At 38.3% G+C, this 27,577-nt stretch overlaps 1 protein-coding gene across 5 annotated transcripts in view; it reads right to left on the reverse strand.

Annotated features, from left to right (window-relative positions):
• Positions 1-25,613, reverse strand: part of BICC1 (BicC family RNA binding protein 1) — a 333,565-nt gene extending 307,952 nt beyond the window's left edge. For 4 of the 5 annotated variants that reach the window (XM_015147586.3, XM_077946727.1, XM_001097455.4 and 1 more), the window contains exon 1: positions 24,303-24,647. In XM_015147586.3, the coding sequence (XP_015003072.1) occupies positions 24,303-24,492 (190 nt within the window). In that variant the 5' untranslated portion in view covers positions 24,493-24,647. Of the gene's footprint in view, positions 1-24,302; positions 24,648-25,356 lie in introns of those variants that run through there. The other variant, XM_077946728.1, reaches the window with a different exon arrangement.
• Between the last annotated feature and the right edge of the window lie 1,964 nt (positions 25,614-27,577).

Here is a 27,577-nt window from a genome sequence, read left to right on the forward strand (position 1 = left end):
GTGTGTGTGTGTGTGTGTGTGTGTGTGTGTGTAACCATTAGGGTTTTCTATGTACAAGATCATGTCACCTGTGAAAAGATCGTTACATTTATTCCTTTCCTATTTGGATGCTTTTCATTTTTCTTGCCTGCTTGCTCCGGGTAAAATTTTTAGTACGTTGTTGAACTGAAGTGGTGAGAAGAGGAATCCTTCCCTAGTGCATCATCTTAAAGGGAAAGAATTCAGTTTTCACCACTGAGTATGACATCAGTTGTGGGCTTTTCACATACGGCCCTTTATTTCATTGAGGTAATTTCCTTCTATTCCTTTTTTGGTTAGTGTTTTTGTCATGAATGGGTGTATGACTTTCTCAAATGCTTTTTCTGCATCAATTGTAATGTTTCCTCTTTCATTTCTGATTTTTGCTACTTGAGTCCTTATTTTCTTCTTAGTCTACCTAAGTACAGAACTGTTGATTTTGTTGATCTTATTAAGAAACCAACTCTTAGTTTCATTGCCTTTTTTTTTAAATTGTTTTTCTATTATCGATTTCATTTATTTGGGCTCTAATTTTTATTCCTCCCTTCCCTCTACTAACTTTGGGTTTAGCTTGTTCTTCCTTTTCTAGTCCCTTTAAGTATAAAGTTAGGTTGTTGATTGGAGATTTTCTTAATATGGATGTTTACTGCTATAAACTTCCCTCTTATTACTGCTTTTGCTGCATCCTATGTGTTGTGCTATGTTGTGTTTTTATATTCATTTTTCAATATATTTTCTAATTTCCCTTGTGATTTCATCTTTGATCCACTGATTATTCAAGAGGGTATTGTTTAATTTCCACATATTTGTGAATTTTCTAGTTTTTCTTGTGCTACTGATTTCTAGTTTTATTACAATATAGTCCAAAAAGATACTTGATATGACTTCAATCTTCTCTTAAGACTAGTTTTGTGGACAATACGCCTAGTGCACTTGAAAAGACTGTTTATTCTGCTGTTTTGGTGTGCAGTAATCTGCATGTATCTGTTAGGTCCAATTGGTCTATAGCATTATTCAAGTGCTCTGTTTCTCTACTAATATTCTGTCTGGTTATTAAAAGTGGGACACTGAAATATTCTATTATTATGTTACTATTTCTCCCTTCAATTTTGTCCATGTTTGCCTTATACATTTTTGTGTTCCGCTGCAAGGTACATGTATATTTATAATTGTTATATCTTCCTGGTGAATTGGCCCTTTTATCATTACATAATGTACTTTAAAATTTTTTTATTTCAATAGCTTTAGGGGTATGAGTGATTTTTTTGGTTACATGGATGAACTGTACCATGGTGAAGTCTAGAATTTTAGTGCACCCACTACCCGGGTGCTATATCCAATAGGTACTTTTTCATCTCTCACCTCTCTCCCGCTTGCCCTCCTTCTGAGTCTTCAAAGTACACTATACCACTCTGTATGCCCCTGCATATCCATAAGCTTAGCAACTACCTGTAAATGAGAACATGCTGGATTTAGATTTTGATTTCAGTATTACTTCACTTAGAATAATAGCCTCCAGTGCAGCCCCCAGTTCCATCCCAGTTGCTGCAAAAGACATTATTTCATCCTTTGTTATGGCTGAGTAGTATTCCACACTATGTATATGCCACATTTTATCTACTCTTTGGTTGATGGGTATTTAGGTTGACTCTATATCATGACAATTTTGAACTGTAGCTGTGATAAATACAAGTCTTTTTTATATATTGATTTCCTTTCCATTAGGTGGATACTCAGTAGTGGAATTCATGTATCAAATATCCATACTGTATTCTACAGAAGTTATACTAATTTACATTCCAACCAGCAGTACATAAGTGTTCCTTTTTCACCCTATCCATGCCAACATCTATTGTTTTTTGAATTTTTAATAATGGTCATTCTGGCTGGGGTACGGTGGTATCTTGTTGTGTTTTAACTTGCATTTCCCTGATGATTAGTGATGTTGAGCATTTTTGCATGTTTGCTGCCCATTTGTATATCATCCTTTGAGAAATGTCTATTCATGTCCTTTGCCCACTCTAACACCATTATTTGTTTTTGCTTAGTGATTTGAGTTCCTCATACGTTGTCAGATGCAAAATTTGCAAATTTTTTCTTCCATTCTATAGGTTATCTATTTAATGATTATTTCTTTTTCTGTGCAGAAGCTTTAATTAAGTCCCATTTATTTATTTTTGCTTTTGCTGCATTTACTTTTGATGCCTTAGTCATAAATTCTTTGCTTAGGCCAATGTCCAGAAAAGTTTTTTCCAGGTTTTCTTCTAGAATTTTCATGGTTTCAGGTCTTAGATTTAAGTCTTTAATCTGTCTTAATTTTTTTATATGGTGAGAGATAGAAATCCAGTTTCATTCTTCTACATGTGGCTCTTCAATTTTCCCATCACCATTTATTTAATGGGATGTCCTTTCCCCAGTTTATGTTTTTGCATGCTTTGCCAAAGATCAGCTGGTTGTAAGTATTTGGCTTTATTTCTGGGTCTCTATTTTGTTCCATGGTCTTTGTACCTACTTTGTTACCAGTACTATACGGTTTTGGTAACTATAGCCCTGTAGTATATTTTGAAGTCAAGTAATGTGATGTCGCCTTCAGATTTGTTCTTTTTGCTTACGATTGCTTTGGCTATTTGGGCTCTATTTTGGTTCCATGTGAATGATTGTTTTTTCTAATTATCTGAAAAAAACGATGTTGGTATTTTGATAGGAATTACATTGAATCTGTAGATTGCTTTGAGCAGTATGGTCATTTTCACGATATTGATTCTTCCAATCCATGAGCATAGGGTGTATTTCCATTTGTGTCATCTATGATTTATTTAGCAGTATTTTGTAGTTCTCCTTGTACAGATGTCTCATTTCTTTGGTTATGTATATTTCTAGGTATTTTTGTGTAACTATTGTAAAAGGAATTGAGTTCTCAATTTGATACTCAGCTTGGTTCTTGTTGGTACATATAGCACTGCTACTGATTTGTGTATATTAATTTTGTAAACTGAGACTTTACTGGATTCATTTATCAGATCTAGGAATCTTTGCAGGAGTCAGAGTTTTCTAGGTATATGATCACATCATCAGCAAATAGAGATAAGTTTAACTTCCTCTTTTCTAGTTTGGATGCCCTTTATTTCTCTTGCCTGATTGCTCTGGCTAGGACTTCCAGTATTATATTGAATATAAGTGTTGAAAGTGGGCATCCTTGTCTTGTTCCCATTCTTAGGGGGAATTCTTTCAAGTTTTCCCCTTCCAATACTATGTTAGCTGTGAATCTGTCATAGATGGCTTTCATTATTTTGAGGTATGTTTCATCTACACCTAGTTTGTTGAGAATTTTTATCATAAAGGGATACTAGATTGAATCAAATGCTTTTTCTGCACCTATTGAGAAAGGAAAAGTGGGAATAAAACCCACTTCATCATGGTGAATTATTATTATTTTTTTTTTTTGGCGCTCTATTTTGTTCTGTTTCTAGTATTTTGTTGAGGACTTTTGCATCTATATTCAACAGGAATATTGGTCTGTAGTTTTCTTCTTTTGCTAGGTTTTTTCTTGGCTTTGATATCAGTATGATACTGACTGGGTAGAATGAGGTAGGGAGGTCTCCCTCCTTCACCATCTTGTGGAATAGTTCAGTAGAATTGATTTCAGTTCTTCTTTGAATGTCTAGTAGAATTTGGCTTGAATCTATCTGGCCCTGGGTTTTTTTTTTGTTGGCAGGTGTTTTGTTTTGTTTGTTTTTGTTTTTGTTGTTTGTTTTTTTCCTGATTCAATCTCACTGCTTGTTATTGGTCTGTTCAGGATTTCTATTTCTTCCTGACTCAATCTAGGATGTTTTCTGTTTCCAGGAATTTATCCATTTCCACTAGATTTTCTAGCTTGTCTGCATAGAGGTGCTCATAGGAATCTCAAATAGTCTTTTATATTTCTGAGGTGTCAGTTGTAATGTCTCCATTTTCACTTCTAATTGAGCTTATTTGAATCTTTTCTCTTCTTTTCTTGGTTAATCTAGCTAGTGGTCTATCAGTTTTGTTTATCTTTTCAAATAACCAGCTTTTTGTTTCATGGATTTTTGTATTGCCTTTTCAATTTCATTTCATTCTGCCCTGATCTTTGTTATTTTTCTTCTGCTAGCTTTGGGTTTGGTTTGTTCTTCTTCTAGTTCCCTGAGTCACGACATTAGCTTGTCAATTTGTAACCTTTCAGACTTTTTGATGTAGGTATTTAGTGCTATAAACACCTCTTAGCACTGTTTTTGCTGTATCCTAGAGGTTCTGATAACTTGTGTCATTGTTATCATTCATTTCAGAAAATTTTCAATTTTCATCTTGATTTCATTGTTAACCCAAAAATAATTCAGGAACAGATTAATTTCCATGTATTTGTACAGTTTTGAGGATTATTCTTGGAACTGATTTTATTCTGCTGTGGTCTAAGAATATGGTTGATGTGATTTCAATTTTTAAAAAATTTGTTGAGACTTGTTTCGTGGCTTACATATGATCTACTTTGGAGAATGTTCCATGTGCTGATGAGAAGAATGTATATTCTGCAGTTCTTGGGTAGTTCTTGAGTAGAATGTTCTGTAAATATCTCTTAGGTCAGTTTGTTCTAGAGTCCAGTATTTCTTTGTTGACTTTCTGCCTCAATGCTCTGTCTAGTGCTGCCAGTGGAGTGAAAGCCCCCTACTATTATTGTGTTTCTGTCTATCTCCGTTCTTAGGTCTAGTAGCAGTTGCTTTATGAATCTGGGAGCTCTGGAGTTAGGTGCATATATATATTTAGAATTATTTTATCTTCTTCACGAATGGATCCTTTTATCATTGTATAATGACCTTGCCTTTTTTTTTTTTTTTACTATTGTTGCTTTAATGTCTGTTTTATCTGATATAAGAATAGTTACTCCTGCTTGCTTTTGGTTTCCGTTTGCATGAAATATCTTTTTCTACCCCTTTCCCTTGAGTCTATAAGAATCCTTATGTGTTAGGTGTGTCTCCTGAAGACACCAGATATTTGGTTTGTGACAATTTTATTCATTTTGCCAATCTGTATCTTTAAATGGAGCACTTCGACCATCTCCATTCAATGTTAGTATTGAGATGTGAGGTACTATTCCAGCCATAATGTTGATTGTTACTGAGATACTTTCTTTTCTTCATTGTGTTATTGTTTTATAAGCCTTGTGAATTTTATGTTTCAAAAGTTTCTATCCTGGTTTGTATCAATCTTTTCTTTCAAGATTTAGAACTCCTTTTAGCATGTCTTGTAGCATTGGTCTAGTATTGACAAATTTCCTCAGCATTTGCTTGTCTGAGAAAGATTTTATTTCTCCTTCATTTATGAAACTTAGTTTTGCTGGATACAAAATTCTTGACTGACAGTTACTCTGTTTAAGGAGACTAAATCATGACCCCAATCTCTTCTGGTTTGTAAAGTTTCTGCTGAGAAGTCTGCTGTTGGCCTGATAGGTTTTCCTTAATAGGTTACCTGACGCTTTGTCTCGCTGTTCTTAGAATTATTTCCTTCACATTGACTTTAGATAATCTGATGACTATGTTCTTTGGTGACATCCTTTTTGTAATGAGTCTCCCAGGACTTCTTTGAGCTTCTTTTACTTGCACGTCTAAATTTTTCGCAAGGCCAGGGAAGTTTTCCTCAATTATTCCCTTAAATAGGTTTTCCAAACTTTTTGTTTTTTCCTCTCCCTCAGGAAAACCTGTAATTCTTTGTTTGGCTGGTTTGCATAATCCCATATTTGTTGGAGACTCTGTTTCTTTTAAATCTTTTTTTTGCTTTATTTTTGTCCGATTGGGTTAATTCAAAAGCCTTGTCTGCAAGCTCTGAAAATGTTTCTTCTACTTAATCTAGTGTACTATTAACACTTTCCACTGCATTTTGTAGTACCCTAAATGTGTCTTTCATTTCTGGAAGTTCTGACTGCTTTTCTTTTAAAATATCTATCTCTTTTTAAAAAATTTCATTGATATCCTCATTTTTTTTAATTTGTGTTGGTTTTTACCTTTATCTTGTATCTCCTTGAGTAAATTAATAATCAACCTTTTGAATTTTTAACTGGCATTTCAAAGAATTAATCTTGGTTTGAATCCACTGCTAGAGAGTTAGCGTGGTTTTTGGGGGGTGTTACAGAACCCTGTTTTTTCATATTGCCAGAATTATTTTTCTGGTTCCTTCTAATTTGGGTAGTCTATTTCTTCTCATTATTTTTGAATTTATTTTTCATTTAACTGGGGTTTTTATTTATTTTATTCCCCTTGTGGGTGTGACATTAATGTTTATAATTTATTGTCACCCAGCTTTGGCTCCAGGTGCTTTCAGTGGTGAAGACTCTGTATGAGTTTCTTGGTTACAGAAATCTTTGCATGATGCTTTTCTCAGATGCTTGTTGTAGTAGTGATACGCTTGCTGTGTGAGCAGGTTCAGTGTTTCCTGTGGGGGTTTTCAGTCTGGTTCACAGTTATAGGCTGCTGCCCACTGTTTCTTTCAAACAGTCTGTAGTTCCTTTGTTTTTCTGTTAAGTTCCTATGTTGCTTCTTGAAAAAAAAAAAAGTTCAGAGCATTAATTTCTACACACTACATTGTCTGAGTGGGAGAGGCATGCTGGCAATACCTCCAATCTGCTATCTTGGGTAAGGGGAGACTTAATGTCCTCCTTTACCTAGTGACAATTTTCTATAAAGTCTATTTTTGTCTGATATAAACAAGAACACCTCTGATCTCTTTGGGTTACCATTTGCACGGAATATCTTTTTTCCATCCTTTTACTTTCAGTCTGTGTATGTCCTTATATCTAAAGTGTCTTGTAGACAGCATATAGTTGGATCTTGTTCTTTTTTAATCCATTCAGCCACTCTATGTCTTTAGACTGGGGAATTTAATCAATTTACATTTAAAGTAATTACTGATAAGTAAGAACTTACTATTATCATTTAATTGTGTTCTGTATGGCTAGTAGTGGTTTTGTCCACCTTCACATCTCTTGCTGCCTTCCTTTCTATTTCATTGATTCTTCTGTAGTGACATGTTTTTCTTTCTCATTTTTTCTGGTGCATCTTCCATGAGTATTTCACCAGAGAGGTTTATATTTCCATATCCTTTCATGTTACTGTCGAGTATCCCTTTGTTTCAACCTGAAAAACTCCCTTCAATAATTCTTAAAAGGCAGGCATAATGGTAATTAATTCCTCACCCTTTGTTTATCCAGAAAGGTCTTTATTTATTCTTCACTTTTAAAAGTCTTGCCATATATACTATTCTTGGTTGTCACTTTTTATTTTGTTCTTCAGCACTTTGTATAGATGAGGGGGATGTCAAAACTTTCATGGAAAACTGAATTAAAAGATAAAAATTAAAAATATGAACTTTATTTCTCATCATAAGCCCCAAAAAGTTCCAGTACTCTTGTAAGTGATTATATCAACCATTTAGTACATCACTAAAGAATTGGGGGTCCTAGGAACTTAGCCACGTCAATGCAGTCTTTTTTACATTATTAAGTGAAGAAAAATGGATACCCTTTAAAGATGTTTTTAAATTAGGAGACAAAAAGAAGTCAAAAGGAATAAATCACAATTGTAAGGTAGATGCCTAATGATTCCCCATGGAAATTATTTACAATTTGTCCCTGTTTGATGAGAGGAATGGCAGAAGCACTGTCACAATGGAGAACAACTCGCTGATGAAGCTTTCCCAGGCACTTTTCTTCTAAAGCTTTGGGTTTCTCAATATGCTCTCATAATAAGTAGACGTTATTTTCTTTCTTTTTTTTATTTTTTTGAGACAGAGGCAGATGTTATTTTCTTTTGATCCTCCAGAAAGTCAATAAGCAAAATGCCTTGAATCTCTCATAAAACTGTTGCCATGACTTTTTCTCTTGACCGTGTGCCCCTCTTGGTAGCCACTGCTTTGATTGTGCTTTGTCTTCAGGATTGCACTGGTAAAGCCATGTTTTATCTGCTGTTACAATTGTTTCAAGAAATGCTTCAGGATCTTGATGCCAATTGTTTGAATTTTTCACTGAAAGCTCTTATGTGCAGCTAATCTAAGCATAACAGTTTTGACAACCATTGAGTGGAAAGTTTGTTCAACTTTGATTTTGTTAGTCAGATTTGTGTAAGCTAAACCAACTGAGATGCATATAGTATTTGGCTATTGCTTCTGTTGTTAATTGTTACTCTTCTTCAGTTAAGGCATGAATAAGATGAATTTTTTCCTCATAAATTGATGTGGATTATCTGCTGCCATGGGCCTCAATCTTCATAATCATCTCATCCCTTCTTAAAATGAGTTGAAAGCAGCTGATGTCTTAGGCATACTATCCCCATAAACTTTTTGTAAAGTATCAATAATTTCACCATTCTTCCACCATGCTTCACCATAAATTTGATATTTGTTCTTGCCTCAATGGTAGCAGAATACATGTTGCTCTGGATGGGGACTCTTTTCAAACTGATGTCTTATCCAAATTAGCAGAAGTTTATTTTAGTGCCAAAGAATGTTTGAAATCCATGCATAGATTTTTCATAATACATACTGTCCATGAACTTTTTGAAGATCCCTCATATAATCTCATTCCACTCTGTCCTGTGATGCTTCCACTGAGAAATCTATGATATTCTTATGGAAAGTCTCTGTATACACCATATTGCCTTTCTCCTGCTGCCCTTAAGATTTTTGTTTTTGGAAAGTTTGATTATAATGTGTCTTAGTGTGAATTTCTTTAGTTTCATCATGACTGTAGTCCTTTGAGCTTCTTAAATTTGGATATCTATTTCCTTTTTCACATTTGGAAGGTTTTGGCTATCGTAGTTTGAAAAATATTCTGTCCCTCATTTCCTCTACATTCCTCTTCTGAAATTCCTACAATGCATTTACTGTTCACTTCATGGCGTCCCATAAGTCCCTTAGGCTTTCTTCATTTTTCCTTTTCCTTTTTATTCCTCTGACTCAATAATTTCGAATGACCTGTCTTTGAGTTTGCTGATTCTTTCTCCTGCTTAATAAAGTCTGCTATTGATCCCCTATAGTAACTTTTTTTTTCAAATCAGTTACTGTATTCTTCAGCTTCAGAATTCCTGTTTGGTTATTTAGAATTCCTGTTTGGATCTTTACCGTTTCTATCTCCTAATTGATTCTCATTTTATTCACAGTTTCATTGTATATGTTTTCCTCCACTGAACTTAATTTAAAATGTTCCTTTTAAACTATTTGTCAGGTAATTCATAGATCTCCATTTCTTTTGGGTCAGTTTATGGAGACTTATTTTGTTCGTCTGATTGGGCCATATTTTCCCTGTTTCTTTGTGTGCCTTATATTTTGTTGTAATTTCTGTATTTGAATAAACAGTCACCTCTTCCAGTCTTTACAGACTGGTTTTGGATGGAAAAAGACCTTCACCAATCAGGTCAGCTAGAGATTATGGCGGTCTCTCAAACCTTTTACAGAGATGATCTTTTTCTGAGCCTATGTGTGTAATTTCACAACCAGAATAGGTTTGCTGGTTTCTTTTCTAGGAGTCTATAGTCTCTTGCACCCTCTGGTGTCTGTCTGCAGTACTACGGGTATTTTGGTGCTGCCACCAACCGCTGAGCTCTCTTGTTCTCAGCAGCCCCCAGGCATCCAAAGTATGTCTATTCCTCATCAGTACTCCAAGTCAAGCAAGGCAGAAACCAGTCACTTGAGTAGTCTCAAAAAGCCAGAACGCTGGACATAATTCCATTTTACTCTTTTCCTCCCAAGCGAGAAACCAGTCACTGGACCTTTCTTCCTCATCATTAGCTGTGGTGGCTTGGGGAAGGGGCCAACTCCAATGAAATGAAACAGTTTTTCTTACCTGTTTCAAAACCGTGGTTCTTGGTTTTAAACTGGAGTTCCGTGACTTTATAACTGATTTCTGGCCTTCTCATACAGGCCTTATCGGACCATATATTGTTAAGTCAGTGTTTCTGTAGAGGTAGAAGTCTGGTGCTTCCTATTCCTCCATCTTGCTGACTGCAGACAGGCTTATTTTTGTAACCTCATAAAGCATTCTCTACACCAAGAATTTACAGTAAGGAAGTTTCTTTGATTTAGAACAAAGGTATAAAATATCTTAAGCATCTATTTCCACTTCTCCCTTTCTGAATTTTGTTTGCATTTAAAGTATATAAAGACATAGTACTGTACACACAATCTTATATGCCATCTCACCTTCATCTCTGATTCCAGCGAGGCTACAGTAAACAGTTCTGCATAGGTATCAACCCAATTTGGGGTAACAATGTCTCATCTCAATCTTACACTAAACATACTTCTTTACTCCTTCCCTAGGAGCTTGTTGGATGCCTATGGGTGTACATCTTAAGTGTATTAACCCAGAATCGCAGGAAAGGCAGGCCCCAGAAGGCAACCCTTGACTCTCCTCAAGGAGGGAACAGAAGCTGACAGACAAATGCCTCTCCTTTTAATCGCATAGGTGGACAATTTAGGGATACAGTTTCTGGGCCTCACCAGAAGTAGTAGTCATCCTCAGAAGTAACAAACTAAATAGTGCATCATTGTATTGGCTTTGCCTTTTTCTATTTGATTCTTCAATACCCTCATTTCACTTCTTGGTCTTGGGGGGCGGAGGTACGTGACCCAGGCTATGATGTACATTAATCAGGGCCTTACTCTATGTGATCTCCTTTTGTTTTCTATTAATAAACACAGATAGGTTTCCTCTCTTGCACTGGATTATATTCCTTTTAAAGGTAAAGGGCCTCATTTAATTCTGCAGTCCCATAATATGCACTCATGATTTTTGCCTAATACATCCAACAATTTCCCATCGTAAATGGCCTCACTAGTCCCAAATGATTTAAAATGGAAAAAAAAAACTTTCACAAGCTTGAAAGCTAATCATTTATGCAAAACTTTTAAAATTCAGATCCATTTTTATAATGTTTTGTTGCTAAAGCCCAGTTTTTTGACTTGGTCAAATATGCTTTACTTAGATAATGCATCTCAGACATCCATTTACTGATAGTAAATAAAAATTTTGAAGATAATCTTTCTGTGTAGGTAATAAGTGCCAACAATGTTTTAGTAAATTATAGATCCCTGAAAAAAAAACTCTAGCTCTATGATAATCTCAGGTTTCCTTTTCCCATATAAAATGTTTTAATTTAAAAAAAAAATTCCAGCCCCCCCCCCATTAAAATAAACACTTCTTTACATGATTCCTCCTACAACATTCAAGCCAAACACACATTTCTCTGGCTTGAAGTTAAATCATTATATGAAATAATTTAAAAAGATAAAATCTTATCAAAATATTGCCTTTAAGTGATGCTTTTAACAAAAAAAAAAAAAACTCATAATATGATAAAGGGACCAACTCAGAACATAGATAATTCAAGATCTAGTGGTCTTCTGTGCAGAATAAGAAAAATACTGTGTTAGTTCTCAATAATCAACAAGCAATTAAAACAAGTGTTAAAATACTTGAAATCTAGACAGATACAGATGTCTTTATTTTTTATTGAAATTTTACCCTAATGCACAACATTACATTTTCCTGCTCTGCAACTCTAGTGGTTTAGATGCTAGATATCAATCCTGGCACATGAAGCTTGATAACTGGACATATTAGTAGAGGAAAAGGAAAATGTGACAAAAAGATCCTACTTGAGGAAGCATAAAATCTGTTGTTTATCTAGTACAGTATGTTAACACCAACAAGTCTCAACTATGATTTACACTGTAATCTCTGCTCAATTACTGTAGAAAACCTTAAATTAGCTAAGATCTAGCCCACAGAATTCAGGGTGTTGCATATTTGACTGCCAAGATGTTAGAAAACAGAGTGTGGTTAGCTGTCTGACGAGTACTTGCCTCTCCAAAGCCAAGACACACTTCAACTATCCTCTTTCTACCACATTTCCCATTTGCTGTGAATGCTCAGGTGTGGTATAGATCAAGGTGAATCCCTATCAAAGATACTCATGTGTGGAGAACTAACTCAGCTTCTAACACCACGTTCAAAGTACCATTGGGTTTGTATTGTTTACTGTGCAGAAGATCTGGAATACTGGAACTGAAAGAGATTCTAAGGGGCATCTACTCCAAAACCCTGAGAGGTTGTCCAAGGTGGCCAAGTCGGTGGTAAGACTGGGTCATGAACTCAGGGCACCTGACTTCTAATCAACATTCTGTGGACAGAAGTGGTTTATTTCCCTCTAACTCAAAATAACTCAATGATAATCTTAGTGCAGTGAGCAAGCTAACATAAAAGGCTATTCTTATTTTTGAGAATGGATTATCTCTTATCTGAGATGCTTTGAAATCACATTTAAACAAGTATCTAGAGATGTATTATTCTAAGAACAAGATAGTTCAATGTCTGCAATGAAATAAACTGAAATTATATTAACCTTGACAAATTTCAATTTATAAAACTAATCCAAATTAGATACAAACATAATTAACATTAACCTCACTTGAATTAAGTTTTGCATATCCTCATTCAAAACTCCACACTAATGCACTATCACTAGAAGTAAAACATTCTACATACTCCCTAGATTGAGGGTGAAGACAGATCATCTTGCTTATGGAGAACTGCTCTGCCTTACTTGGGTAAGGCAGAAGTGTTAGGCATTTCCTAAGGCAGAGCACGTGACTTTGCTTTAAGCTCCATTCCAGGAGGCCAACGCCAGGTCCGCTAGCCCAAAATGAAACAAACTTTTTAATCCAGATCCATCATGGGTCATTTATTCTATAAACACAGTCCAGATATTTTCACAGCTCTGGGCCAGATTCCACAGAGGAACAGAATATGAATTTGAAAAATACGAACTATTTACAGGGCACCAATTGTGTGCCAGCCCTACAAATGTTATCATAACCCTACATGAGACATATTATTCTGTTTTGTAAAGGGAGAAACTGAGAAAACATAACCAAAGTTAGTAGAAGGCAGAGCTTTGGAACACCTGCATTCTCACTGAGAATTCTAACCCAGCCCTGAGCCTGACACCAAGATCCTCTGCATTTCATCAGGGCACTCAAGAAGCAATGTAGATGTGTGGCATCATTTCTGAGGGCTCTGTTCTGTTCCCTTGGTCTATATCTACAACCATCTGATCTTTGACAAGCCTGACAAAAACAAAAAATGGGGAAAGGATTCCCTATTTAATAAATGGTGCTGGGAAAACTGGCTAGCCATATGGAGAAAGCTGAAACTGGATCCCTTCCTCATACCTTATACAAAAATTAATTCAAGATGGATTAAAGACTTAAATGTTAGACCTAAAACCATAAAAACCCTAGAAGAAAACCTAGGCAATACCATTCAGGCCATAGGCATGGGCAAGGACTTCATGACTGAAACACCAAAAACAATGGCAACAAAAGCCAAAACTGACAAATGGGATCTAATCAAAGAGCTTCTGCACAGCAAAAGAAACTACCATCAGAGTGAATAGGCAACCTACAGAATGGGAGAAAATGTTTACAATCTACCCATCTGACAAAGACCTGATTTCCAGAATCTACAAAGAACTTAAACAAATTTACAAGAAAAAAACAACCCCATCAAAAAGGGGGCGAAGGATATGAACAGACACTTCTCAAAAGAAGACATTTATGCAGTCAACAGACACATGAAAAAATGCTCATCATCACTGGCCATCAGAGAAATGCAAATCAAAACCACAATGAGATACCATCTCACACCAGTCAGAATGGCAATCATTAAAAAGTCAGGAAACAACAGGTGCTGGAGAGGATGTGGAGAAATAGGAAGACTTTTACACTGTTGCTGGGACTGTAAACTAGTTCAACCATTGTGGAAGACAGTGTGGCGATTCCTCAAGGATCTAGATCCAGCCATCCCATTTCCGGGTATATACCCAAAAGATTATAAATCATGCTGCTATAAAGACACATATACACATATGTTTATTGCGGCACTATTCAAAATAGCAAAGACTTTGAACCAACCCAAATGTCCATCAATGACAGACTGGATTAAGAAAATGTGGCACATATACACCATGGAATACTATGCAGCCATAAAAAAGCATGAGTTCATGTCCTTTGTAGGACACGGATGAAGCTGGAAACCATAATTCTCAGCAAACTATCGCAAAGACAGAAAACCAAACACTGCATGTTCTTACTCATAGGTGGGAATTGAACAATGAGAACACTTGGACACAGGGTGGGGAACATCACACACTGGGGCCTGTCGTGGGGTGGGGGGAGAGGGCAGGGATAACATTCGGAGATATGCCTAATGTAAATGACAAGTTAATGGGTGCAGCACACCAACATGACACATATATACATATACAACAAACCTGCACATGGTGCACATGTACCCTAGAACTTGAAGTATAATTTTAAAAAAAGAAGCAATGTAACCTATTGTGGAGGGTGGTTTGTCATCCTAAACTCAGCTATGATACATCTCCACAACATACAAAAGTATAGACCTTACAACAACCCTAAGAAGAAAACTATATCTACTTGGAATTCCAAGAGGAAAGCAGAGCTCCAAATTTAAAGTGTTTATAGCTTTTTTTTCCCCCTGTAAAATACAGATCCCAATGGGCATCTGTATCTCATGAGTTGTGGCTGAGATGACCACACAGGCATAAATCACCAAGGACAATGCCTTACACAAAGTAAGAGATCAATACAAACTGGCTGCTGCTTTTGCAATTACCATCATTCTTCAGTACTCAGATTCGTCAAATTTCTTCCTCAGAATACAGTCACAAAGAAAAAAAAAAGCTATGTAATTACGTTCATAAGGTAGTTCATAACTATAAAAAATTTTTTTCAACCAAATGTATTCAACCACAGAATTTTAATTCTGAAAACTGCTTAGAAATACAGAAAACATTTAAGAGATTAAAATGCTGAATACAAAGCAGTAAATACTATATCAGCAACTACATAAACTCTAATTCAAGGCAGAAAAATGAAAATGGTTGTTAGGATGGTGAGATAGTACTGATGATTATTTTTCTTTTTAAAAACTTCCTCATATTGCTTTTAAAATTTCTACAATAAAAAGTGTGTTTTTAAATTATTTCATAATATATTTCATAGGTATCTATTATGCCTAACTTAATGGGAGTCTGCAGGAAAACAATGCATTGTGAGCCTACTGTGCAATATGACAATATTGCCCTCTACAAGAATATACAGATTTATGCTCCTCCCCCAAGTCCCTTACAACAAGCCACTATAAACGACATGCCGGTTATAAGTTACTTTCCCAGACTAAAATTCTTCAAGATGATTTAATAATGTGGAAAAAGTACTAGCTTCAAGCGTAAAGGAAATCAAAAAAAGAAAAGAACTGATTCTTAACTTCAATGATTTCACCATCCTCTAACCACCTTGCAATGTTTCTCAAAGTGTGATCCTGGGACCATCTCCACTAGGCTCACAGGATTCTTTTCAAAATGCCAATCCTGCCAACACCACTTTCAAACCTACAAAGCTGGAATCTGAGAGGGAAGCCCAGAGTCTACCCCCTCAAAAACAGAAAAAAAAAAAAATTCCCCAGGGGATTTTCATGCCCACAACTTTTAAAAAATATTGATCCACAGACATGCTAAGCAGGTAAGATAAAATTCACTTAAATTTTTCAATGAAAAAGGCAAAACAAAGATCTAACTCTATGTTGGTAATTCAACTGCTTTCTAATAATGGACTGTGGGAGCCGCAAGTATAAGGAGCAGATACCCTGCAGATTTGTTGTCTCTTCTGCCTAACCTGCAAAACTTGCCAGAAAATAATTTTGCAAAATTGATCAGGAACCTTAAAATTTCCATGTCCTTTGCTCCCCAAAATTTCACTAATAAGGTTTTTCCTATGAGAATAATCAAAAATGTATAAAAGGTTTTTAGGCAGAAGTGGTTGGGACAGCGGGCTAAATATTTATCATCTGCCATATCTTGAGTACCTGCTCCGCACCTGGCACTTGTGGATACAGTATTTCTAATCCTCACAACCTAGAAGATAGATACTTTCTATCTCCATTTTAGAGATGAGAAGCCTGGGCTAAATGAGTTATTAATTTGTCCCAGGCCACACGGCTAATAAATGATAGGATCTGAATCCTGGGCAGTCTTGAGTAGAAACACTGGGCTCATTCCACTGTCTGGCCACCTAAAAATATTCTAGAATGTTGTAGTGTTTAAACAAAGTATACTACAACAAGAGAATTATATAGACATTTGAAACCATGTTCTTCACGAACCCTTAATGAAACAGAAAATACTTATGATTCAATGCTAAATGAAAAAGATAGGAGGTATGATCCCGGTGTAGAATTTTAGTCACAGAAGGGTAGGGCCAGTAACTATTTTGGTTTCATCTGCATCTCCAAAGCTCAACACTGCACCTGACATATGGTACAAACTCAATATGCATGGCAAAAATAAATTATGTGTAGGCATATTTTCAAAAGACCAGGAAAAAAAAATCCTAAAATATCATCAGTGGTTATTGCTGGATTCTGGAGTTAGAGATGACTTTTGGTTTTTCTTTTTTACATATGTTTATACCTTCAAGTATTCTATATAGGTTTGAATTACTTTTAAAATCAAGGGGGAAAAAACAGCAATGGCTAATTTTCACATCCTATGTTTAATCACCTTCCCATATAAAAGATACAGTTAAGCTCCAGATCAACTCAATATACAGACTAATGTGTGGTTTATCATTTTCACTATAACAGGGAAACCACCTGATACCTAGAAAGTGTTAAGTGTTATCTTTTTATATGCCAGCATCATAAATGGCAACACGACTTAACACTTCTTACAAATACAAATGCTTTCATCATCCACAGTTATTAGTAGCCTGACCGGTAGGAAAAGGATTTACAAATGTATAGCACCCACAATGTTTCTTTAATGGTTTTGTGCTCTTTGGAGACTTCCCCAGATGGTAGTACAACAAGGATTAGACATTGAATTTGGTGGCTTTTGCAGCATAACAAGATTTTCTTGCCAAGATCATCCCTACACACCAAAACCACTATAAATTAGCATTAAAATTGGGCCTCATTTCTGGTAATTTATTAAGTATTTCATATAAAGGAATATATATGGTCACTATTACCCTATGTATTTTTTTAAGTAAGAACTGTATCTTAAAATGAGCTAAGAATGAGTCAACTGGTTTATTTTATTAGCTCACCATTTCAGACAATTTCAAAAGACAAAACATGGGATGATAATTCTATCAAACTGTCTCCAAAATGATTCTGAACAAATTCTGGCTTTGTTGGCCAGATTATACCTAAGTGACCAATCTATGAAAAGCCAAAAGGGTGAGGCATGAACTACAGCGTACCTGTCAATTCTAAAAGAAATCTGACATACGTGGAAGGTGGGAGGAGGGAGGACAGAAAGGGTATCTTAAGGTAATAAAAAGTGAAATGAGCATTTTTATTGTACCATGTAATTTTCTATGGGAAAAAATTTGACATGGAGAAAACAATGGAGAATTTTTAGAGATAGTTCCAGTACTCAGTGGCTCTAGGTTCTGTTCATAAAAGGAGTAACATGATGAGAAGAGCTGTGGATGATCAAAGTTGGTTTCCTCTTTGGTATTTAGGTTTATTTCTGGACTATGCCAAGAAATAAATTCTAGGGGGCCTCTCAGAACCTATTCTGGTTTGGGGGCTGCTTGATGAAACAAAAAACTATAATTTAAAAAAAGAAAGAAAGAAATTCTACTGATATATGTTACTGAACAATATAAGTTCCTACGGATTATCAGCACAGTCCGAAGTGTCTGATACAGGTACGCTTTGGCGTCAGTCACAATTTGCAATTTTGGGTCCCAATGCTCCTTCACTTTGCCCACTGTGAGGAAAATATGGGGTAAAATATTCAGCATCCATTCTGATCCCCTTCTTCATTGCCTACTTCCACTAGTGAGGCTGGAAAAAGAAGATACATTCCCAGAGTCTTTTGCAGCAAAAGGTGGCCAAAGAAGTACAGATGGAAGTTCCAGGAGAGAGAATTCCTTGTCACATAAAAAGGAAAAATCTCTAAGAGAAAATAATTTTTGTTCTTCTGCCTTTTACCTGCATAAACCACAGACACACCTCAAGACACAGCCACAGCCGCAGTGCAAAAATAAGGCAAATAGTCACAGGCTGAAGATGGTGGAGGCAGGGAAGAGGGAAGACACTGGGCTCCTGATGTCCTTGAGCAGCTCTTGGAGCCTGGACTGCTTAGCCCCAGACTTCTCATTAGGTGAGAAAGACAAACCCCTGGCTTGTTTAAGCCACTCTGTGTCAGGTTTCCTGTTAGTCGCAGCCAAATACATTCTTGCCTGTAAAAGTCATTGGTATAACAAACCTCTCTAGCTATGTATTCATCAATGATCAACTTCACCAAAACCCCCCAAGTCTTCATAGAGATAACATTGACTGAGAGTGCTTGCTTCATGCCCGTGAGCATGAGGTTTTACCGCCCCTCTCAGTGCATCCTCACAGAACTGTACAAGAAGCGAAGTGAGGACCTCCTCAATCCAAGTTAGTCTGAAAGCAGCTCCTGGGCTCTTTACTGCCAAGCTATATACAACCTCTGATGTGTTTTTTCACTTAACCTACAAAGCAATTTTAATTTCAACTATGCTCTCTGGCTCAAGTAAATTGTCATAACAAACTTTTCTAATTTTTTGAGGAAGACTTTCACTAAAACACATCAAACACACCCCCCCCCCCCAACACACACGCAAAGGATTCACATGCAATTAGAAGAAAAAAGAAAAGAAGACTTGGCAAGCATTTGCTTTCTAGTGTTTTGAAATCTTTTTTTTTTTTTTTTTTTTTTTTTTTTTGAGACGGAGTCTCGCTCTGTTGCCCAGGCTGGAGTGCCGTGGCCGGATCTCAGCTCACTGCAAGCTCCGCCTCCCAGGTTCACGCCATTCTCCCGCCTCAGCCTCCCGAGTAGCTGGGACTTCAGGCGCCCGCCACCACACCCGGCTAGTTTTTTGTATTTTTTAGTGGAGACGGGGTTTCACCGTGTTAGCCAGGATGGTCTCGATCTCCTGACCTCGTGATCCACCCGTCTCGGCCTCCCAAAGTGCTAGGATTACAGGCTTGAGCCACGGCGCCCGGCCGTGTTTTGAAATCTTTATCCATCATGTGAGACAGTACTGCTGCATCTGAACTGATGTTTATTAAGCACCATGAACCTGGCACTGAGCTAAGCATTTTACATACATTCTCACATTCAGTGTTCGCGATATCCCCATAAAGTGGGACTTTTATTATCCCCATTTTACAGGTGAGCAAATGAAACATGTTAACCCAGGCAGAGTATTTTCTTCGAAAAAGCTTCTTTCTACACACCAATGAATGACTCAAATTCAGAACAACTTACAACTAGAAGAGAGGTTAACTGATTTTGCTGCTAGTCTTTAGTAAACTATACTAGAAGTGAATGGCTCAGGACCAAAGAATGAAAAACACTCAAAGCAAGAACAATTTACAACTAAAAAGGGTGCAAAGCCCTCATCCTGAGCAAAATCTAGAATTCCACACTCATGTCTAATGGAGCTTTACTTAATGTTTACCCACCCATCTTTACAAGTATACTTGACACATGGCAAGCTGCCAGGAAGGCCAATAATAATATTTAGATAGCTGTGCCTGTTCATTAATCATAAGATAATTTAAGACCAAACTAAAGTTTCCAATATACTTGATTTTCATGATCAATATAAGAATATGCATTTTATACACTGTGATTTACAGTGAATATTGTTGTTAGCTTATTCAGCATTTCCTATGTTGCCAGCACTGGGATGGCTTACAGACACCTTTTTCCTCTTCATTGTCAAAACTACCTCAGGAGGTAAGTACTACCATTAACTGCCCCGTTTGAGAAATGAAGTCGCAAGTGATAGATTCTCCCAAGCTCCCTATTAAAATGTAGCATCAAGATTCAAATCTAGATTTGGCCCAGAGCCCTGTGCTCTTAATCTCTAAGCTCATAAACTTATTTGATTTGTTTTTGCTGTTTATTAGCCTTGATCAAGCATTAGCTAGAAAACTCTGTTTATTTAAGCTTTACTCTATATCTTCACTTTCAGTACTCCCCCATTTTCATACATTTTTGGCTTCATATTTCTTCCCACTCTCATGAAAAAAAATCTAAATTATTATCTGTTCATCAAATCATTTTAAAAATCCACTAAAGTTTGCTGAATTAAAGAGATAACATGGTTGCTGCTCCTCCTGTTAATCAGTGATGTACAGCAACCTCTGTTTTAGTGGCTAACTCTGCTACTCAACCAACCAGTAGCAAATGACTCCAGTTCTGCCTATCATTGCAAAAACGCAACATGGTTCTTAAAGTCTTTGGCAGCAGTTATAAAACCCCACCAGATGTCAATCTGCTTTCTAAAAACAAGCCATTCCTCCCCACTACAGGTCCCACTTTTTAACACTCACTACTTTCTCTACTGAAAGAAGGGATTCCCAAACTCTGAAAATGCCTGTGCTTCTGAATTTTATGTGGGAATTTGTTTTTTTTAATACTTTGAAGTGCTGTGTTATATGTGGGAATTTTTAATTTTGTAGTACACATATATGTTTTTATAAGGAAAAATACTTTTAAAAAGAAAAGTATTAATATAGGAACCCTGTGATTGCCTCAGTACTCTGGCAAACAACAAGACTGTATCTCTGATTCTCTTGACTCAATTATTTCCTACTTTCTCCCAGACTTCCTGCTATAACACTCTCCTCCCTTCCCTCCCTGATAATTCACATTTGAGTTAATGTGAGTTATGATACATAACTCATAACTTTAACTAAAATTTAATTGACTTAAATAAATCAATACTATTATTTCATATGATGCATGAAATTTACATTTGAAGATCAGTAATAAAGAAATTATATAAGGATTTTCTTTATCATTAAAAATGCTGTCTATGATATTCATTCCAAGGCTTACAACACCCATCAAAAACCTAAACTTGAAAATAAATTTCCATTTATAAAACTATAAACTAATAAAACTGATCATCTTCATTTACAGCAAAAACATCAGATACTCTGCATGGTTGTGTCGAAGCAGTTATTAGACCCCAACCCACCAGTAAAAAAACAAGAAAAAACAGTGATATTTCCCTACATTGTTGGCTTGGTGGTTTTTATCTGTAACAATTCTTTTAAGTTTCAATGATCATCTAAGAATGGTATTTCATTTATTTGACTACTACCCTATTGCCCATATATTAACCTCACCGAATTTTTGGTCCATTGCGTAGAAGAATTTCTCTACTAATAAAAATACAACTCATTAAAGATTAACTTGCCCCCAGGACAGTCTCTCTGGAAACAAATTCCAAGCATTACAATCACCAAATTGCACTCTGAATACTTAAAGGCAGATAATCTTATTTATCCTGATTTAAATTGGAAAACTGTACCTATTTTAAGTCAATTGTAAATACAAAAATAGCACAACCAAATTCACAATAATTGAAAACTCAAATATAGACTTTACTTACTTGGCACTTTTCAAATAAAAAGCTTTCCACCCAAGAATATCTAACAATACTGGAATGCTTATTGACTTGACAGACTTACTTCTTTAGTTTCTATCTTACTTCTGCAATTATGAAATTGCAAAATTATTTTGTTTCCCAACTATTTACTGAGTATATACTATATTTCATACATTATGGTAGGCACTGGAAATCCTTTTAATCCATGATACAATATCTATTATTAATAACAGATATTTATTAAGTTCTTATCATTGACCAAACACTGTGGGCAAATGTTAGCTTTGTTAGCCATCATCTCTTTCGATTCTCCCAAAACCCTAAGAGAAAACGTCCTAGTATCAGCTCCATTCTACGGATGGGCAAACTGAAGGCAGAGAGAGGCCCAGCAACTTTCCTAAGATCCTATAGGGTTTTGAACCCAGGTATTAGTGATCCCAGTGCTCACACTTGCGTTTTGGTCAACAACAAATCACATATACTACAATGGTCCCATAAGATTATAATGAAGCTGAAAAATTCCTATCGCCTACTGATGTCATAGCCATAGTAACATAACACATTACCTTTTCAATGTTTAGATATATTTAGATACACAAATACCATTGTGCCACAACTGTCTACAGTATTGGGTACAGTAACATGCCTTGTAGCCTAGTAACATTATTTGTAGCCTAGGTGCAAGAGACTATACCATACAGCCTAGGTAGTAGGTGTAGCAGGCTACACAATCTAGGTTTGTGTAACTACACTCCATGATGTTTGCACAATGAAAATGCCTAAGGACACATTTCTAAGAACGTATCCCAGTCGTAGTCGTTAAGCAATGCATGACTGTATGTCGGTTGTTTAAGAGATGTTAAGACTTTCTGAAAAAGAAACTTTATTACTGCAAAGCAATTTCAAACCATCTCAGGTCGTAATATCACATCTGTTAATACAAAAGGGCCTTCAAATTTTCAAAAAGTCTCATCAAAATTTCATTTTATTCAAAGTGAAAATGAGTTAATTCAAAAAAGGAAATCCACTTATAAAGCTCAGGTTATACATTTGAACTTCCCAGAAGCTAACATCACTGTCCTTACTTGTTTGTGTGCAGGTGAAACAGATCATTCTTTCATATCACTCCAAACTCATGTAGAAAACTGAAAGCTGGTTGATAAAAGGATGAGTATATGCTACTATCAGTTCATTCCAAACGATCTCACAATATACGCCTCACAAAAGTTAATATTTGTCTTATAATCATAAAGAAACTAGACAAATAGAACCACAGAACAGACAAAATAACTAAAATGAGTTACTGAAATGCAACTGGGGCTTTAATTTCCAAATCTATCTTATAACGGTCTTACTTGAAGAGTTTATCACAGAAGTAACTCTCCTCAAAAGTTACATAATTTTAGAAAAAAAGAGAGGAAAGGGGAGAGACAAAGACATGACACACATTAGGGATGTTTATCAATAAAAATAAGCAACAAGGGAGGAAAGCCTGTAGCACATCCAAAAAACGCCTGCCAAACACTCTTGCTATTTGTTTCCACCAAGTTATTGTTTTGGAAAACATGTTGTTCTCTCTTAAAATAACCTGCTTAATTGTTCTAAAAAGCCACTGCATCTCCACCGAGGGCTAAATCGTTCCCAGACTGCGATGCACTGACTGATAAAATCAAAGTAAGTTATGCATAAAGCCACAAAGAAAGTTTGAAAAGCTCCAAACTCTCCCGTGATAAAAGAACACTAGCTACTGAATGCATCTTCACCAGCGCCCCAAGTGAGACTAATGCCTGGTACTGTACACGTATTTTAAGAATAACAGTCATTCAAACTAACTCATTTCTCTCTTTGGATGTGGGAAATGAGCCACATCGGTGGCTACAGGTAGGCTAGTAATTATCGGTTTTAAGAAAGGTCAAAATGACCTTGGACGTTTTGACGTTCACTCCAATACTCGCATTATAAATCAGAATCTGTTTTCGGTCCAGTATGGTTGAAGATTTTCTGTCTGGGAAAGTCCCAAAGAAATTAAAGAGTTAAAAATAATTCTAAGTTGTGGAAGACAAAGTCAGACATCCATAGCATCGGAAGATTTTTATGGACTGAATGTAACTCAAGATGTGTTTTTAAAGCCTGTCAAGAGATGAACACTGTCCTCAAACACAGGAGCACTGCCTCCACACACTCCCCTCGCTTTGGCTGCTCACCCCCATCCTGGCCCTCCTTGACCACAGGGGTGGGGGCGGGAGCTCCTGTCTTAAGCCTTGACATCTGCAGAGTGTTTCCCAATAGTGAGACAAGGCCCCTCAGCTGGAGGAAGTGGATACTGACAAGGGGAGCGAGTGAAACAGACGGCGAGAGACAGAACTCGAGGCTGCCAGGGCATGGGGAGGGTCACGCATACTCAGTGCGGCCTGAGTGGTCCGGATGGCACAGCCCAGGTATCCGGGCTAAAGTTGGCATCTCCAAAGTCCAGAACGCAACTTGGGCGCGCCAGTACAAACTCGGCCTTCGGCTTTTCTGAAGCCGGTCAAGTTCGCACAGGGCCCCCAGCGCCTGGAAACCTGAGAGGCGTGGAAGGGTGGGGAGTCCCGCGAAGTCTCCAGTCCCTGGGTGTCCTCCGGCTCCGCGGGGGAGCGGGCCTGGAGCTAAACCGGCCGTAGGCTGGAGTAGCTGGCGCCGGGACGCGCGGTGGGGATGTCGGAGAAGGAGTTGGAGGCTCAGTCGGGGAGTCCGAGAACACCGGGGATGCCTACCTTGTAACATGGCCTCAAGTTTCTTCCTGTCCACGCGGAAGCGCTCCTCGCTCCACTCCGGGCTGTGCAGGGTCGCCCCGGCGACCAAGTCGTCCTCGGAGCCGGGCATTGGGGAGTCAGTGCTGCGCTCGCTGTTGGAGCCGGGGTCCGACTGCGCCGCCAGGTAGCCGGGCTCTCCCTGGGCGGCCATGGTGGGCGCGCAGCGCTCGGGCTCCCGCTGCCGCAGCCGCTCTGCCTGCGCCGCCGCCTCCGCTCGCCGGCCGGGCTCAACTGGCTCCCAGCGCCGCGGCGCTAGCTCGTCCCCCTGCAACCGCCGACGCCACCGCCAACGCCGCCGCCGCCACTGAGCCCCCGGCGCATCCCAGCCCCGGGCGCCGCCCACGCCGCCCGCTGCCCCGGGTCGCGGCCCCGGTCCGGGTCCAGTGGCTGCGCCGCCCCCCGCCAGCAACGCCCGCGCGGAATGAGCGCGCCGCGCTGCCCGCGCCTCCATCCGCAGGGCCGGCGCCCCCTCCCCGCCCGCCGCCCCTGCAGCCGCGCGCTCATTGGCCCGGCGAGCCCACGGGGAGCCGCGGCGGGCGGGCGGCCTCTGGCGCTCACACACTTGGGCGCACACACACACCACGTACACACTGCCACTTTCTGCACTTTTACGTATAAATCTTTTCCGTACATGCACTTTCATAGCTCCTCAAACACACACACACTTCTGAATGCACATGGAGTGTCCACGTAATTCCTGTCTACACACACACATCACACACTACTATTTTTCTGCACTTACACATACAAATCTCTTACCCCTACATACTCTCATAATCCTCCTCCAAACACACAGACACAGACACGCCAAGTTCAAGCACAGCCGAGTCCTGAACTCACACTAAGTGCATACACAATTGCGCTGTTTACATACATGCCCTACCCCCTGAAACTCACAGCCCCAGTTGGTTCCACAAGCTTGAACGTGAGGAAGAGGAAAAAGAAGGCTTGGAGAAGAAATCATGCTCGTCTTTCACAGGCATCGCCATGGACGTGGCTCGCATGTAGTTCATACCTCCAGGAAGGGTTCAAACCCAGACACTTCCTCTCCTCCCAGCAAAGTGGCCCGCTGCACGAGAGGTGGACAAGAGGCTTACTCTTTTTATTCTGAGAGTAGGAATTTTTTTTTTTTCTTGGATGAAGTGAGGAAGGAATTATTTTCTCTGTGATTCTCAAGGAATGGACTCAGCAGACTTTTTTTTTTTTTTTTAAGGAGAAAAGGGGCTTGGAGATTGCGATGTTGGTGAGCTGGATCCAGCTGGCATGTGGGCAGGGCTGTCTTATCAGGGACTGAGGGCTTTTCTCTGTTTTCAAGGTCAGTCTCTGACAGATGACGGCCAGTAACCTCTGAGCCTCACTGCCCAGAGCCAGGCCACCCACGGCCTCTGTCAGGCTTGGATATGAAGCGCGGGGGAAGAGAAGACTCGCTCGTACTGGGTGTGCCCTTGGAACTCTGCTTTCCCAGTTCACACAGATTCATAGCCTATTATTTTATGACCCAAAGCACAAAGACTTGCGGAGAGGAACGATGGGGATAGCAGTTTGTCGCTGCGCCACAGAGGGAGGCTTCCTGGCTCACATGTAGGAAGAGCCGTATCACTGGCACAGGCCTGTGGATAATCATGGAATATGTTGAAGGTAAATCAAAATTCTTTCAGGTTCAGCTGCCTAGTTAACAAGAATTGACCCCGTGACGAGTACAGATGAGGAAACTGAGACCATGGGAAATAAAGTAACTTGACTATGATGGTCTGGCAGCAGATAATACAGTCAGGAATCGGACCCAGGTCTGTGGGTCTTATACAAAGTCTTACCTTTTTGAGCAGAGACCCCTCCTGCCCAGAGTCACCTCCTGAAGAACTGAGAGCATCTGCACACTTAACTGCTCTGATTCACCACCATGTGTTCCTTTTATAAACTTGTTAATTACTGTTAATTTCTATCCAAGGCACTAGTTTCAGCACCAAAAGGGTTTATCTAGGAGCATTCCCACTGTCTTCCCTCAGGGACGTTTACTGTGTTTTTCTATCAACAAATATTTATTGGCACCCTCCTATGTGCTTGGCACTGTTAAGCCCAAGGAATAGTGAGCAAAGACAGACACATCCCTATACTCCTTCCTGGAGCTGAAATTCTAATGAGAAGGAATATTGACCAAAAAAAAAAAAAATCACAAATATAAAATCATGCCTGCAGCAAGCATTACAAACAAGAGACTCAATATATGAGAAAACCTATAATAATTGGATTCAGAGAGGTCAGTGAAGAAGGCTTCTCGGAAACAGTGATTCTAGCTCAGAATAGACATTGGAAGAGAAATTAACTAGGCAAGGGAGGGAAGAGCCATCCCTGCAAATGACCATCTGATCATAGTAATATCCCTGAAGGTAGATATTACAATTATCCTCGTTTTAGAGTTGAGGAAATGGAGGCACAAAAGGTAAAATGACTTGCTCAAGGTTGTACAACTAAGTTGAAGAATCAGAATTTGAACCCAGGCAGTCTCTTGAAAATTAGGCTTCAGGTGCTTTATGCTTAGCCAATAAGTCATATTGGCTCTCAAGATTAGCACAAGTACAGACCCTGTAGCAGAAGGAGGTAGTATGCATTCCTCCTTTGGATGAACTAAAAGAAGGCCAGCATAGTTGGTACAAGGAAACAAGGAATTAGGACTCACTGGGGCAGGAGCTATAAGTAAGAGGGAGCATATGTAAGCAGCATAGGTCAAATTAAGGAGTGTTTGTCTTTATCCTTAGAATAAAAGGAAATCATATAGAGGCTGTAAGTAAAGAAAGATGTGCTTAGATTTGCATTTTAAAAAGTTGACTATGGCTGTAGTGTGGAGAACAGACTGAGGGACAAGGATAGATAGAAGCAGTTGGACCAATTAAGAGACTATAGAGGAAGTTTAGATAATAAATGCTGCTAGCTTACATAGTTGGCGAAGATGAGAGACATGAGAGGATTTGAGAAACATTTCAACAGTAAGTATCACCAAGTAGATTGGTGATGAATTAGAAATAGTGTGATGGGAAGAGAAATGCTGAGAATATCTCTAGGGTTCTGGCTAACACAATAAGAGAGAGATAGGTGTCATTAACTGAAACAGGGAATACTGAAAGAAAATCACAATGGAGGAAAGCTCATGAAGTTGAATTTGGCATTCTGAGTTTGAAATGATGTTGAGACCTCCAAGAAGAGATGTCGTGGTTAGCAGTTGAATAGGTCTGGAATTC

Source organism: Macaca mulatta, chromosome 9 (genome assembly GCF_049350105.2).
Source record: "Macaca mulatta isolate MMU2019108-1 chromosome 9, T2T-MMU8v2.0, whole genome shotgun sequence".
Lineage (NCBI taxonomy): Eukaryota > Metazoa > Chordata > Mammalia > Primates > Cercopithecidae > Macaca > Macaca mulatta.